This window comes from Micrasema longulum, unplaced genomic scaffold (assembly GCF_059751315.1).
Source record: "Micrasema longulum isolate JH-2025_06_02 unplaced genomic scaffold, ASM5975131v1 h1tg001091l, whole genome shotgun sequence".
Classification (NCBI taxonomy): Eukaryota; Metazoa; Arthropoda; class Insecta; order Trichoptera; family Brachycentridae; genus Micrasema; species Micrasema longulum.
In genome coordinates, this window is record NW_028278279.1 from 418,296 (window position 1) to 434,693 (window position 16,398).

The 16,398-nt window shown below is 32.3% G+C and overlaps 2 protein-coding genes across 5 annotated transcripts in view; one reads left to right on the forward strand and one right to left on the reverse strand.

Moving 5' to 3' along the window:
- Ada2b (Transcriptional adapter 2B) overlaps window positions 1–4,098 on the forward strand; it is a 19,617-nt gene extending 15,519 nt beyond the window's left edge. For 2 of the 4 annotated variants that reach the window (XM_088233389.1, XM_088233390.1), the window contains exon 11: window positions 271–4,098. In XM_088233389.1, coding sequence (XP_088089515.1) covers window positions 271–447 — 177 coding nt within the window. In that variant the 3' untranslated portion in view covers window positions 448–4,098. The remainder of the gene's footprint in view (window positions 1–270) is intronic. The other 2 variants (XM_088233391.1, XM_088233392.1) reach the window with 1 other exon arrangement.
- LOC148277068 (cyclin-dependent kinase 20) lies at window positions 2,898–15,023 on the reverse strand. Its single transcript, XM_088233393.1, has 5 exons — window positions 14,570–15,023; window positions 12,888–13,076; window positions 8,217–8,453; window positions 6,252–6,479; window positions 2,898–6,163 (listed from the first exon to the last, which is right to left on the reverse strand). The coding sequence occupies exons 1-5, from the start codon at window positions 14,765–14,767 to the stop codon at window positions 6,038–6,040; spliced, it is 978 nt and encodes a 325-aa protein (XP_088089519.1). The 5' UTR covers window positions 14,768–15,023; the 3' UTR covers window positions 2,898–6,037.
- Window positions 15,024–16,398: the final 1,375 nt, after the last annotated feature.

The following is a 16,398-nucleotide window of genomic DNA, read 5'->3' on the forward strand; positions in this document are numbered from 1 at the left end:
ACACATGAAATGTGATCCCATCCTGTTTTTTTAAGATCCTAGTAGTATTTCTATACTTTAAAAGGACACAACACAGCATAATTGAATCCAAATCAGGAGTTGCGTACCGAGCGATGTCTACCAAGAAACTAATGGGTCAAAACGTAAAACTACTCATTTATGAGTGGTTTAGTCGCCTTCTGTTTGATGCTCGTATGTGGTTTCTGGACTATTCTTAATTCTATGGTTGATGATTTAAATATTAATACAATATTATGTTATTTTCTTCAGCTTTGCTCGTCCCTCAACATGCCGCCTCTCCAGTACATCACCATGAAGACCATCCTGCTGAAGGGCCAGCGCTCTGCCCCTCGGGCATCCTCCCCTCCCCCCGACCCCTCTCCGGAGGCTGTGGTGGGCCGCTACCTGCGCGCCAGCGGCTGGGTCACCCCTCCAGAACTGCTTTAACCCTTATTTATTCTGCACACTAATTCTCCGGAATTTCTGCTTAATGGAACTCGCACGGCTATTCTATGGTCAACTATCATCAAATTTGATTAATATTTTAAAGTACATTCACGGAGACTGGACTGCTGTACACGTGCGAACCACAAGTCATATCACGTGATTAGCCCATTTCACACCATGGAAAAAATCCACATGGTTCAATAAAATAATATCTAGTGGATTGATATTTATTGTATTAATATTGATATTTATGATTTTCTTATTCTATTTATTTATTTGATGCCAGGCAAACACAATAACCAGTACAACCCGACTAATCTCCACTCAATTTCTTTTTGCAAGATTTTTACCTGAGTATCAGCGCTGAATAAATTTTAAATAAATACCAAAGAATATAATAAATGTCAATCCACTCTAATTTTTCCGTGCCTTATGGATTTGGATGATACATGTGAAATGGGCTATTCTCTGTCGGATATCACGCGGCTGGTTCATTTATTTGGAAATTCTAGTAATAATGAACAGACAGTGATTTGTTAATTTTGCAATATTCCATATTAAATCACGTATATGTTTGACCTTGTTTCAATCACTGGATATAGTAATAATAATGTATGTTGACCAGTTTCAGAACACAAGTGTCCCTATGTCAAGGCCCATAAACTTTACACCGTGGCAAGGGGTAATGATTTTTTTTAGTAATTTTGCACAAAGAGAAACAAATTGTTTTGTTATTAAATGCACTTGCATCAATTAGCGGCATTTCACATAGCTGCGAATCCATTGAATAAGATTTTTGAAGAAAATCAATAGTCACTTGCATAAAAGCATAAACATCACGGTGCAATCAACTAAATATTAAACTTAAAATATTGTTATTTATGTATATTGTCCACAGAGAAAAAAAACTAGATTTACAGAGTTTAATATTTTAATATTAAACTCTGTATTTTTATATTTTCTGCGAATGCAGTTAGCTGGTAGAACTCCATTTAAATTATTGGTAAAGTATCCGAAAATTATAGTATAATTACTGGATTCAATTAAACATTTATTTTTATAATATACGGGAGTATACAGTGTGGCGCATTTCATCTTATTTGGACATTATTAGTTTGATAATGTCTTAGTAAGATGAAACGACCGTATATAATAAAAAAAATATAAAAAAATTGAATCCAGTAATAATATATTGGATACCTTAACAATAACAATAACGAAGCTCTGTTTGGACAAACAAAGTGATAGTAATATTATTTTTAAAGTACATAAATATATTGTATTCTTTTTGCTTTTTTACTACTCTCATTCCTGTTTAAGTAACACAACTTAACACTTCTGTAGATTTGTGGAATTTCACCTGGTTAATGCCTCTATACCCTAATATGTAATTCATATTTTAGAAAAATTGCACCATAACAGGCCGCCAGGAAGCCTTATTACAGTGGTGAATTAGGTGAACAGAACACCCAGGTTTGAGAAAAATCACATAAAAAAATTGTGTTCTCACTGGGAATCGAACCCGAAACCTTCCGTGTGTGAGTCAAGTGTCTTAGCCATTAGACCCGCATGTATTTGCATTTGATCCTTAAAGCATCCGTGTTGATGCTTTTCATATAACGCAGTAATTATTGTTTGTATCGCCACACATTTATTTTTATCACAAAATATATTTTAGAATTATATTTATGAATATCTTGGTTGTTTTTATGTTATATCAACATAATCGAAAATGTTTTAACCGGAGTGCGGAGGGCATATTAATGAGTTTTATGGAGGTACGAAAATATTTCAGAGTGATGTAAACAATTAGTTTATTGTGTCTAAACTAGATAATTTTAAAACACTGTACCTTAATCAATATAGTTTTTATGTAGGTAAATAAAAAAAAAAGCAAATGGCTCTACATATTTGTAATTATGTTTTGATGGACATTTTGAATATTTGGGGTTGTGTAGCTATAAAGATTTATGTAATTATAGTTTAGTGGGACAATGGCTTTGGATAGACAAATTACTAGTGAGAGTTGTATACATGACAACTAAACGAATGCGAACAATATTTGACTGGAGTTGAAATTAATATATAATGCATACACAATTAAGTTTATTTTGAAATGTACTCGTATGTATTATGATTGTCGCTCAAGATTTCAACCGAAGCAAGACAAGACTTGTATTCGCTTTACAATATTATGTATCACCTCGTATTTCAAGACTTAACCAATCCACTTTGTCTTTGCTTTAACTCGCCTTAATAGATCTTGCAGCTGCGGCACATTTGTAGTACTGAGATAATTTTACCTACAAACCAAGTAAACGTAGTTACTAAAATTGTTAGCGGAGATACGTCTCCAGAAATGTAAATAAGGAATACAAACCAACCGTCTTGGTATTGAAGTATGTAATGTAATTCAATATGATTTATGTAATTATTATTTTTTGTATTTCGTGTTATAAATATTATTATAAAAAAAGAATATCCCATTAATGTTGCATATTTTCAAAATATAAGATTCCACTTGAATGTTTTTTTTAATAAAAAAATAGACGTGTTACATGTTTTATAATATTAGTTCAAATATTCGACATAAACTTTTCATAAGTACGTGCAGTTTTATTGATTTTTAACAATTTTCAAAGTTTGTTTTTAAAGGTGATAGATAATTTTTAATCGTTGTTTTTTTAAAAATTGTTTGTGATGAATTTTAAGTACCCTACACATTTGAAAAAACTATTTTTATTTTACATTACATAAATTAAAAAATATCCCGATACATTAGCAATGTAAGAATATGCATGGTGTAAAAAAAATGTGACTACTTTCTATAAACAGCCATACATTTTAAATAAAATTATACTCTTGAATTTTGGTGGGGGTTGTAATATCATTAAAATATTTTGTATCATTATGATTTTCTGTTTCAATTGATCTAAAAAGTGAATGTGGGTCATAAATTTTCTCCCCCGTACAAGAAAAGAGTATTGCTTTTATTGGCATGTACAATATTATATAGATGATGATCTGTCCAATATGTTCTATTTTTTAACTGTAATTATTATGAAATAATGTACGCTGCCTTATTTAAAATGTTTTCACAAGGATAAAAATATTGTTGCTAATAAAAAATTTTACCAACTTCTGTAAAATATACCTACATAGTACAAATTGACAGATCACCATCAATATAGCGCATAGTTTATTTGAAATATAATTCATGATTTCTTTAGCGTAATTATTTACTGAACATTCCCTATTGTATAAATCCACAATTATTATTGTTCTCATTTTATGATTATTTCAATGTAAAAGTAGATACAAGAATAAAAAAAGTCATATAAAAAAGACAAAAAGCATTCATGAAAAATAAATAAAAAAAAGTGTCTTGAATTAATTTAATGAACATACATCATAATGTACATAAAAATGTTTTCTTGTTGTTTTTAAGTACATTTATTTTAATTATTCTTGATAAATACAGGCATCCTTGATTCTCATAATTTAAAAAAATGTTATTGTTAAACCTTTTTCATCGTAAAAACAAAATATCCATTAATTTTATTAAGAAATCTGTGGTTCAATTTGTATTACATAGATGGAATTATAAATTATGTACTCATACCAAAAATAAACAAAATTTTCTATTTATTACTCTTGAGTATTTTATTTGTGTTCTCTTGTCATAAAACATAAAATTATTTTTTATAAATATGCAGGTCTGAGGCATTATGAAAAATTCCCGTTTTTTTATATAATGTGGAAATTATTAATTATTAAAAAGAAACACACCCAAGTGTCATATAGGGTCATCATAAATTATTCAAATTAAATGCTTAGTGTTTTGGCCTCAAGTTTCCTTATTTCATTCTAGGTGTGGTGGAATTAGTTTATTGTGATCACCATGAGACAACTAACTTTTGATAACAACCGGTTGATAGATTAAGCAGAGGTTTAAAAAAACAATATTCACGAACGTTGCTGAACCAAAATTTGAATCCTGACTCAACTTGATTGCCTTTCCCAGATTGATCTCTCTTTCAATTGTATCGACGAATAACTAAACATTTTCTAGTATGTATCTTTGTTGAATTACCTTATAAAATAAAATAAATAAATCTATGTTTTGACTGAGAAAATTTGAGAAATTTCTATAATTGCTCAATTTTTTAAAGATTTTGCATAAGAGCTGCATTCTATTGACATATTTTAGGCAACTTATTAAAATGTTCTAAAATTTTCCCTTTTTTCTTGAAGATCTTGAAGAAAATTTGTATATATTTTTTTCCCTTTAGTCTGCTATATGTAGGTTTGTTTTTGTTTATTTAGGATAATTTACATAGTGCCAATTTTGTGTAAATCACCTAAAGGGCGCTGTACAATTAGCATCCCAACATGCCTTGCAGTTACAGAGCGCATAGGCAGTTGGGATTCTAGTTCCCCATTTCCATTCAGGTTGAATTTTTATAATTATATAAGAGCTAGATTACACACGCCTTGCAGCTACATAGCGCACAGACGTTTAGAAATCGAGCCCCCATGTACACTACAAAAATTAGTAAAAAGTGTTTTTAAATTTATAAATAAAGAACAAAAGAATTCAGATTGGCAAAGCATAAAACTGGAATATCCTGTCAAATTGTCAATTTAGCGGATACGACTTTTAGCCTTAGCAGGGCAGTTCGAGTATATGATATTACTACACACAATTATGTCTCCATGGTCAACTGCAATGGTATGAATTGCTGAAAATGTCATACACAAGAGCGTCCAAAACAATTTATTTCTGTCATGGATGGAGTAAAGCTTGAACGAGCGTCGACGTCCAGGGATCTCAGGGTGCTGTTTGACGCTAAGCTATCATTTAATCTACATATAATATTATTTAAATGCTTGGATTTGTTCTTAGAAATGCCAAGATTTTTTCAAATATTCATGTTCTCAAAACATTGCATAATTCCTTGGTGAGAAGTCATTTGGAATTTAGTTCCATCATTTGGTTGCCAAATGGAACCACGTATTCCTTAATCGTAGAGAGGGTGCAGAAAGAAAATCTGCGTTATCTGTGTCTCAGGGAGTATGGATATTATCCGTGGCTTTTCCCGACTGATTTCTTACTAGAAATGCTGGAAAACCAATCATTGTCGAGGAGAAGTGATATTTATTTGCGTGCTTACTTTCTTCAACTGATCGGTGGGCGCATACATAATTTCGATATTCTGAACGAATTCAGTCTATTTGTCCCTGATAATTATCTTCGACAAAGACAACACAGGTTGTTCTACCTACTGCGACTATGCCGGTAGGTGAAGTAATCGTGTTATTCAATCGTATCGCCAAGGATGTTGATATATTTCATGACAGTGGGATTTCTCTTAGGAAGGCAATATCCAAATAAATTGTAATATGCATGTTCATTTTATACGACTTTTTTTTCTCGTTCCTATTTTATTAATCTGTTATGTATATTTTGCAATATATTGAGAATGAATTGGATACTCTTTAATGTTCTTAATTTAAATAAAAATAAATAAATGAAATGAAATGATTTTATAAATTGAAAAGAATTGTTTTAAATGTGGACTTTTCAACTTCATTGCTGGTTCATTTGGTTATTAGATTGTTGTCTCATCAATGAACGATGTGAATCATTTGGTTTTGGCATCTTATTTAGTGGCGTAGGGCTTGGCGGAACAGTAAACCAACTATGAGAAAGTGCCTTAAATAATAAAAAAAACAAACATTTAAAAAAATCAAATCAATCAATAACTAAAAATAAATCATTTTACAGCAATTATTGCTCTTACCGAATTTGCTGTCATCCTTTTCATAGAATCATACAGCAAGAATCCTTTGATAAAGTTTACTGCTTCTTCACACGCATTTGGTAACAATTCTTTCCAAGGTGTTGCTTCAGATTCCGGGAATGTTATTTTATTATAATCGGGCAGAGTTGTCAAATCGGGCCAGCTTTCTTTAGTAGGAGTGCCCAGATTATGGAGAACTATCGCTAATTGTTCAATATCAGATTCACCCTGGAAAACAAATACAATGTAAAGGATACATTATGAAATATACATAGATAGAAACAAACATATTTTTACATAAGTGGTACATATTTAAAATTTTGGTAAAAAAGGTACATAAAAAAATAAACAAAATACCTCACCAAAAATCAAATACAATCCAAATGTTATTAAATAAATAAAGGTAAATAATACAAAATATACATAACGTGGTGATAAGACTGATAAGTAAAAATAAGATGTTACTATTGAGTTTCTGACCAAAAGAATATAAAGAAATTCAGATAGAATGGTATAATTAAAAAACATATTTTAAATAAAATATTTAAATTGGCTTGCTAAAGAGGAACATTTAAGTAAGGTGGTTTTTAGATAAGTATTTTTATCTTCAGCTTGTATTTAGTGAAGACCTCGATACTTTCTAGTTCGTGAGGCAAGTTAAAAAAGATAATTCCTTGATATGTAAAACTTTTTTTAAATGATTTAATTTTGGTATTTAAAATACTATCCTAAAATAGGTAATAAAACATGTATTCCAATGAAAATTTTAATACTCATTAAGTTTTTTTCTGATTTTCTTTATAAATTGAACATTACTAGCACTAAATGATTTTTAATAAACCAATTTTCTCTCAAATAGTACCTACATAAGTGCTTATTTCAAAACTGTCTATTGTTCGGGAGAAGGAATTATTGTTTGTTTTTGTGGCGATTTTTCATATAAATTACATAAGTAATTTGATAGGCTGGAACAAAATACTAAGATGTCACAGAGACAAGGTTGGGTGGATATACATCGACGAGATGCAGCGGAGCGGCTTGGTGACTTGTGACTGATTATCACATTATCAAAGCAATCGGTACCACATAAATGTCAATGAGCCGCACAGGATTGTTCTAGGGCCTTGATTATAATGGACAGTTAACAGAGTTATCTTTAATTGTCTGTAAAGTATAATCGAATTTCCTGTACGAACGTGAACATATTTGTACAAAAATTTAAAGTATCTTCATCAGTAACCGTAGGAATAAAATTATACATACCTAACCTTAATTATTGAACATGTTATGTTCCGAAAAACAAATTGTCATGATCGTAGAACAACGACGCATATGATTTTCTTCAACTTTACATGAGAGCGGTTTAAAAAAAAATCCTACTTTATGTCACTTGATAAGTACAAAAGTAGAAATATGCTTGATATTTTTCAAACCTAGAATATACAGCCTTTATAAAACCTTTTCAAGATCAAATATACAAGAAAGTCATTGTCTCATTTTTCGCACATCTGTCATTGTTTTACGATCATGACGGAATATAGGTACTCATTTTCGTACAGAAAATTCGATTTTACTTTATATTTCAATTGAAGATAACTTTGTCAATTTCCCATTGTAATGGGGGCCTAGGTAGAAGAAATTGTCCAAAAGCAAGTAAGCTTGTATTTTGTTAAGTTTTTCATTATTTCCTCTTCTTCATACAAACGTAGTCCCGTATTTTGTCTCTGGATTATGACGCTAGAGCAATGATTTTTTCATACACTATAGATATTTACCATTGGCGTAAATCTATCGTTTTGCTTTTTTGATATGTTTCTTAAGGGAGCTAGAACCACCCAAAAACCCAAAAAAGCGCCCAGTTTTATCTACGGTGATAAATAATTTTGTAAAACGGAAAAGTTACCGACACAGAAAATTTTAATTTGATTACTGGTTCGTAATAATGATTTTTAATTTATTACTAACGGGAAACAATGGCTGTAGGTTAATCATTTCAGCCACGATACATCCAACCGCCCAAAGGTCTACAGATTGGTTGTAAAACCGAGCTCCATAAAGCAGTTCAGGTGCCCTGTACCATCGTGTGGCCACCTGATGCGAGTAGGGTCTTCTGTTGTCATTCCAGAACAGACGAGCGAGACCCAAGTCCGCTATTTTTAGGATCCCCTGTGAGTTAATCAAAAGGTTGGCTGGCTTCAGGTCCTGAAAGCACAATGAATATTTAAAGATAATGGAAAAACTTTGTTTTGAATAAGGTATGTAGAGGAGGATGGGTTACAGTGGGTCAAGTGTTTTTTAAACCTCCGTAGCTTTGAAGTTAACACTAAACTCTGGTCTCTAATAAAATCGAAAGAGGCATTCATAGCCTTTAAAGCAACGGTTTCGGTTTACCATTTTTTTTAGCTAATTTAAATAGATACTATTTATTTTTATTAGTTTCACTGTGATCCAGAAGTGGATCACAGTAGAGTAACCTTAAGTTACAGCGGATCAGACTGGAATAAACTGAATTATGCTACTAAAATAAAATAAAAGTTTGTTATCTGTACCTTCTGTAAATTTTTAATTCTGCCAGGCTTTGAAGATAAAAAAAACACATTTTCTGTTTTCGAGTTTATTTGGGTTATTGGTTGCAATAATGGACTTCCCTTTCCGTATCGATGCTCTTTCCTCTTTTCTTGGACCTGCTTTTGGTAATTCAATAAACCGGGAACGATTTACAAGCTTTTGTTAATGTTTCACTGTAACCCAATGGCAGTTTTCGAAAAATAGTAAGCTTCTCTCCCAATAAAATAAAATATTGTACTTAAATATTAAACAGTAACCAGCGAAAGGAAAAATATAACCTTTAAATTTTCCACCCATATAGACGAAACAAACAAAACAAAACATTATTTAAATACACGTAAAAAAAATGTCAAGTTCCAACTTCCAACATCGTCGCTTTAGTTCGTTTTTATCCAACATACCATTTTTGACGAAAAATCAGTTAAGTGTACAGGAGTTCTGAGAAAGCCTTCATTTATAAAATTCAAATAAAAAAAATAAAAAAATTGTTTAAGGGCCTTTTGAAATCTAATTTTATCGTAATTTGTGGTCATTCTTTATGCGTATTTCGTAAAAAAAAACTTTAAAGCTCTATTTCTGCAGATTTGTGTTTTGGGCTGTTGGACAAAAACGAATTGAAGAGACGACATATTGACCCAAGCATGGCAGCATGTCAGCTCTAATATCGCGAAGGCGACTAGCATGGCAGAAGGGGGTATGAAAAAGTATGAATTAAACTAAAGTGCGCGCGTAGTACACACTAAGAGCTAGTTGCATAAAAAAGTTAAGTTAAATAATTGTTGCGGCATTGTCGAAATGGACAAAAGAGTTGCACGAAAAAGTCAAATAAAACAACTCATTTGCAGATTTGGACAAAAATACACCAATTATTGAACTTGTAACATTATTTAATTCAACTTTTTTATGCAGCTGGCCCTTGGCTATTGCAAACGATTCACTATAACCCGTGATTCATTGTTAACCACGCTCCCCTACTAAATAAATAAAACATATCACTAAATCTACCGGTCAATTATCTTATCATGATAAATAACAAAGCACCGTTATTCTTAATTTTGTATCAACGACGTTCAAATCGACTCCGAAATCACGAATTTCAATAGGAATCAACAAGTAAATTGTCATTCCATTGTATACATGTACTTATACGAGTATATATAATATTATCAAATAAAATAAATGTTTTTTAGGATTCTTTTGTTGACAAATTACAACAGGGATGGAGAATACCTTAAATAAGGGAATATGGAAGTCTAGGCATTTACAGGGCTTATGCCCTGTCATTGGCTGGTTTAAGTGGACACTTTACATACTGTGTAACATTCACTATTTTGCCTATGTTTGAACATCCTTATTTCTTCAATTCTTCCATTTGTAGATTTTAGTGAAGTTAGTGAAGCTTTTGTTGCTATAGAATTGTAATAATAATAATAATGATTGTTATTCCAATTAAATTGCTAATTGTGCAGAGTCAATTTTACCATATAAAAAAAAACATAGGTACTTAGTTTTCATAGAACAATGCAGAAATAACTAACATAAAATAACACAATGAAATATCAAAAAAGTAAAATAATAATAACTAATGAAATAAAAGAGTAGGTACTACATAGTATAGAATGATTAAATTTCATTTATGCGAATTGTTATGTGTCGATGTAGTAGCATATAGAGAAATATTAATCGACGTCCACTAGATCAATTGACAAGACACGAGATGTTGTATATTTATTTATTTCATTTAAAAGACATTACAAAAAACCATTATACTGTTACACTTGAAAGCTACCGTATTTATTTAAACAAAGTATTACGTCATAGTGACGTAGTAACCACGTGAGATTACATTTCTTATTACACCCAAAGGACTGTGTATGGATTTATATAATACAATTGTGTGTCCTTAAGGAAGGGATAAGTAAATACAAAAATATTATTTTTTTCTTTATGATTATTTCTGTCTAAATGCCCCCGTTTGGCGATGCATGTGGTACTTTACTAATGGATTCCATTTATAGCTATTTTGAATAGCAGCTGTAGATAACAGATCTAAAAATACATTATTTTTGGTATTACAGATAATCTTAGACAAGTGTCATCCCCTAGAGAGACGCATTATTTTTAGCAGATGGGTAAATTCTATATGCATCTGGTGGGAACTAGGTATTTACTTTATGTAAAGGATGTCCCGGGGGGTACGTTATTATCTACCACCAGCAGATAATATGCAACATGTGCCTATGTAAGTGTTAAATCCTAATGGTTGTAATCAATATAAAGAAAAATTAGCATAAAATGAAGCCGAGAAACTCACAATAATTATAAAATACCGATGTACCTAATTTTTTTTTGGTTTAAGTTTACAACGATTTAAACGAGCACTAAATAAATAGTCCAGATCTTGTCTCGATGTCCCTTATGTTCGTCAATGCTTCTTTTCTTTTTTGATTTTTTTTTTAAACCATTCTTTTATTGTAATATTTAAACCTTATAAATTGTATACATGGACAATGTCCGTTAATAAATAAATATCAAAAAAGTTACCTACATCGGGCATAAAAAAGAGTAATGCAGTAAAGTCCATTCAAATCTTTAGTAAAATTTGCTTATGTGTGCGTGACATACGACAATTTTGTCTTCTCCAAGCGGATATAGGTATCTAACATATTTGAATGGGAAGGCGAAACAAACTTAGGTTTTTCACTAGGTCCCAAAAAAGTATATTTTTTCGTTACAAAATGAATGACCAGAATCTGACACGAACATCGAATCTTAAGGAACTGGGCGTTAGATTTGTGAGCACCCTGCCATTTCATGATCACATAGACACAATCAGTGGTAAATCATTGAAGATGTTAGGATTTGGTCTGCGTACTGCCAGGGTTTTCGAAAATACCCGCGTACTGAGAAATCTTTACAACTCCTTGGTGCGAAGTAGACTCGAGAGTGGATCGATGATTTGGGGGCCACATGAACTGAAGTACTCTCTTATGATAGAGAAAATTCAAAAAAAGTTACTGAGTCTGAAATATCTCTACACGAGAGAGTGCGGGTATTATCCTTGGCTCTGCCCGACCGAGTTTCTCCAGGGTATGCTTGGCTACACCAGTTTAGAGACTAGAAGGAATGCGTATATGACCACACATTTTTATCGATTATTACGCGGTACCTAGGTATGGTCGATAATCCTAAGATTATGATGAGCATTGGTTTCTATGCTCCTGATAATTACCTAAGACAGCGTCATTATATATTGTTTCATATTCCGATATACAGGATCAGCCTTCCGATGGTTATGCCTGTTGGAAGGGCTACAGCTATACCGAATAACATTTTTTTATTTTTAAAAATTTTTTTTAAAAGAAATATTTGCGTTCTTATGATTTACCCAAATATTAAATTTTTGAGGGCTATTTTCAACGAGTTGTAAATAACTCACTATTAAAAAATGGAATCAAGTTGGGGTAGAGTGGGATTCAAACCACAGACCTTTGGTCCGTGAATCCGAGACACTAGCCACAGGGCCACAACCCCATCGCTCTGGATGTTGATTTGTTCCATGTATCCGAAGGGGTTTTCCAGAGCAGGATTCTCCTACTACTTTGACAATAGCCTCTTTCCTGTATTTTTTCTTCTTTTTATAATATATACGTCTTGAATTTTATTTTGTTATGTATGTGTTATTTAAAATAAATTAATTGAATTGAAACGTTTTCCAATACAATATTCTAGTGTGCCCGCAAACATAAACAAAATTATATTTTTTTACTTGGATCACCGACAGCCACCATCTCATTGACATAGGCTTATTAAAAATTCGAACACACTGTACTTAATTGTGATTTTTTTCAGCCCTCAGAAATAATGAGCGAATTTTGCGAAAATATTTTGCAGCATATACAAATAACATAGGTATTGCATTAAATAATTTTTATAATAAAACTTATAATAATCATGTAAATTGGGTAAAAATGTAACAATTTCGTAAGTAGTTTTGCACATGCACATTAAGTAAACTGTGACAAATTTAAGTATGTAACAATAAATTATAAAAATAAGGAAACTTACCCTATGCATTATGTTGTGATCATGAAGATAATCAACTCCTTTTAGTAGCATCTGAGAATAGGTTTTAATTTGCGGTTCGGTGAGTTGATTCTTTGTATCCCTCAACATTTCCCAAAGACCGGATGACATGTACTCCAGAACAAGAATAAAGCTCATTCCCCGAGGGAATACATCAAATAGTTGGACCACCTACAAACAGAAGAATAAAATACTTTATTACATTTTTGTTTGTTTTTTATTTGACACGAAAAGTAAATGAAAGGTCGGTGTCGGAGAAAAGTTTGGTTGAGGTACCATGGTAATTTATTTAAAATAAGTCTAAAATAATCTGAACCACTAAAATACAACTAATTACTTTCGGCTTTATTCAGCGATGCCGCATGCTTATTTACGGAAGTAATTACTACCATGCCAATAATAATTTTGAATGTACATCCATTAACGTTCAAAGTTTGTCAATTACATACTAATAATTATACCGTGACAACGAGCACAAAATAAAATGAATGAGCAAAAAATATTCCCCAATTTCAGCTTCCGTTAAAAGGAAACGCGGTCTTTTCGTCAAACAAACGTAGTCCCGTATTTGCTCCCTGGATTATGGCACTAGAGCAATGATTTTATTGCAAGCTATAGATATTTATCATTAGCGTGTCTCTATCGTTTTGCTTTTTTGATATATTGTTTCTTATGGGATCTAGGACCAACAAACCCAAAAAAACGCCCAGTTTTATCTCCTGTCTTCGAACGTACGGTACACAAATGTGATAAATAATTTTGAAAAACCAAAAAAATACGGACACAGAAAATTTTATTCTGATACTCTGTCTAAAAGAAAAAATCGGTTGGGTTTTAAGGTGCAGAAAACAGGGCAGCGAAACGTCGGTTTTTTCGATTTTATTTATGAAATTAATCAGTCAGTTGTGTAGTTGTTCTTTGCGAACCGCATCGAGGAGGCATCTTCGAGAGAGAGACAGAAAGACAACGTTCAAATACCTATTAGTCAAAATTTTTTTATACCGCATAATATATTCTCTTAAGAAAATTTTTGTTGGCATAAAAACAAAATGATTTTTTTTTATCTGTAGTAATTTATTGAAAAGATGAAAAAAAAATACTTAAAAAAAATTGAGTAACCAGTCTGTAAGATGTTAATGAATGGTGGAATCACTTTCGTAAAAATAGCTCAATTTATAATTTTCACTCAATGGTGCATAGGGCTCTGCATTGACATTCTAATCGCAGCGTATCTGGTATCGTTTCAGGCACCGGCCCAGGGAGCATGAAATGTCGCCGTGAAAAATCACTACTGAATAAGTATTTTAGGTACACCTTATCAAGAATCGAACCCAGAACCTGAGGAAAGATAGGCAAATGCGCTACCCACTAACCTTATATGACAAACTTTTACATGATTAAAAAAATACATTTTGACAAAATGATCCTTATTTTCTTAACTTATTTTTTTCCAGATCAGCTTCTAAGTGCAGAATGTGGACACCAGACGCCTCTAAGAGAACCTATCGCTAGTCAGCACTCTCGCATCCCTTAGTTCCGCCGAATAAAGCCGAAAGATCGTCATCGACGGTCTTCCAGGACGGGGGACCCGCAGGTGTTAAAAAGAAGCAACTTGGGTTTAGGTTCTCCATTTTAAAACAAAAAATACATTTCTACATACATACATATTTGCAATTGATGTGTTGAAGCGTTTTAATTTCCCGCATAACGTTTAGAGGTATTCCATCATCGAGGGATTTTAGCAAAAGCTTTTTCAAGGCAACTTTTCTTCCAGTTGGTAAGTGAACGCCTTTCAAAACGAGCCCGTGTGCCCCTTCCCCAATCCGTCCAGTTATCGAATACCTATCTATGTCTTTATCCATGGTTAATACGTTGTCATGGCAACCAAAGGTGTCAACAAAAACATACGAATGGCGCCCCGCTTATTTTATAACGACTAAAACATAACTATAACTTGTAATTTTCCGGATTATTGGTAGATGTTTGGCACTACTATCAAAATGTATGTAATTATGCAGAATTAAATAAATGAGGTTTATTTTGTTATAATCGAAACGCACGCGACGCAAAAAATCAAGGAACACAAGCACGTAGTATGTTTCGCGTTCCGTTGTTTGATTAATGAATATCTTGGTTGCCTAGGAGATATTTTTTTTAATTCGGTACCGTATTAGTGACAGTTTTTTTTATGTAAAAAAGGGTAGGTACCGGCCCAATGACGTTTAATTAAATACCGACCTGCACAGTAAAAATAAAATATATACCCCGAGCATTCCGCTTCTTTCATTTGCTTCAATGCACAATAATAATTAACACACAATTGCTTGTGTGTTAAATATTATTCATTATTAGTCGGAGTGATTGATTTTATTTTATTTTCGGGAAAATCACTTCAGGGCCGATATAAGAATAATGTTAAAACACACTAAACATTTGGAGCTGATTTTTACGATTCGACTATCTATATACTCGTCGTTTTTCGCCGCAAATCTCGGAAAGTAATCGATGGATTGACTGTATTTTTTTTACAGAATATTGCATTTTACAAGAAAAGTGTTTTTACATACTTTTTATTCGAAAATTCCAACGGAAACGGAAAATTCTATGCATTTTGGCCCATAATCAGTTCTATACAGTGCTGCTATTGTATCAATTTTAGCCAAAGTTACAAAACTTTATTTTCCCCACAATTTAGATACTATATATTTAAAACAATTTAGGTTCCGTACGTTTATGGCCGAAAATGAATGAGATGACTGTTAATTTTTAAAGAATATTGCACTTCTTTATATTTTACAGCATAGTCACAGCAAATAAAGATATTAAATTAAAATGTGTTTTCTGGGTAAATGTAAAGTTGCTAAACTATTTTTATTTACTCCCCTAATAATGGATATCAGACAAAGCCACAGCGAAGCGTGGCCGGGTTCGACTAGTTAATTTATACAAAAACAAGCTTCATTCGCAATTTTTGGGTTTAAAAACGAGCACATACAAAACGACTTGGATTTGGCATCACGTCACTTTGGCGTCACTCGTCATGCCCGCCGAGTGCGCTTCTAACAAACGTTGCGGTAAGTATGATGCGGTAACGTAATACGTGCAGTTTGTCCTATAAGGCGCGAAACGTCTCGTTTTCGGGTAATTCGTTTATACATATATCCTTAATATGTCGGTGTCTACATTCTGTTTTTTTTAAATTTTAAAATGAGCACCAAAATTAAAACCAAATAGTAAAGGTTATATGTAAGAAATTTTTTGCTCTACAAGGTATTGTTTGCTTTTACGTTACATACGTTATTTTATTTGATGATAAGCCTTCAAAATGGAATGTTAAGTAGACGAAAGTGAGCATTTTCGACACCTCCGTTTGTTCGTGTTCAATCGATGTAATACAGCTGTAAAAGCTGCTCGTGATATTTGCGCAGTGTACGGTGAACATTCTATGAATTATTGACGAATTGGTTGTAGATAAAATAATGACAGGGAATAC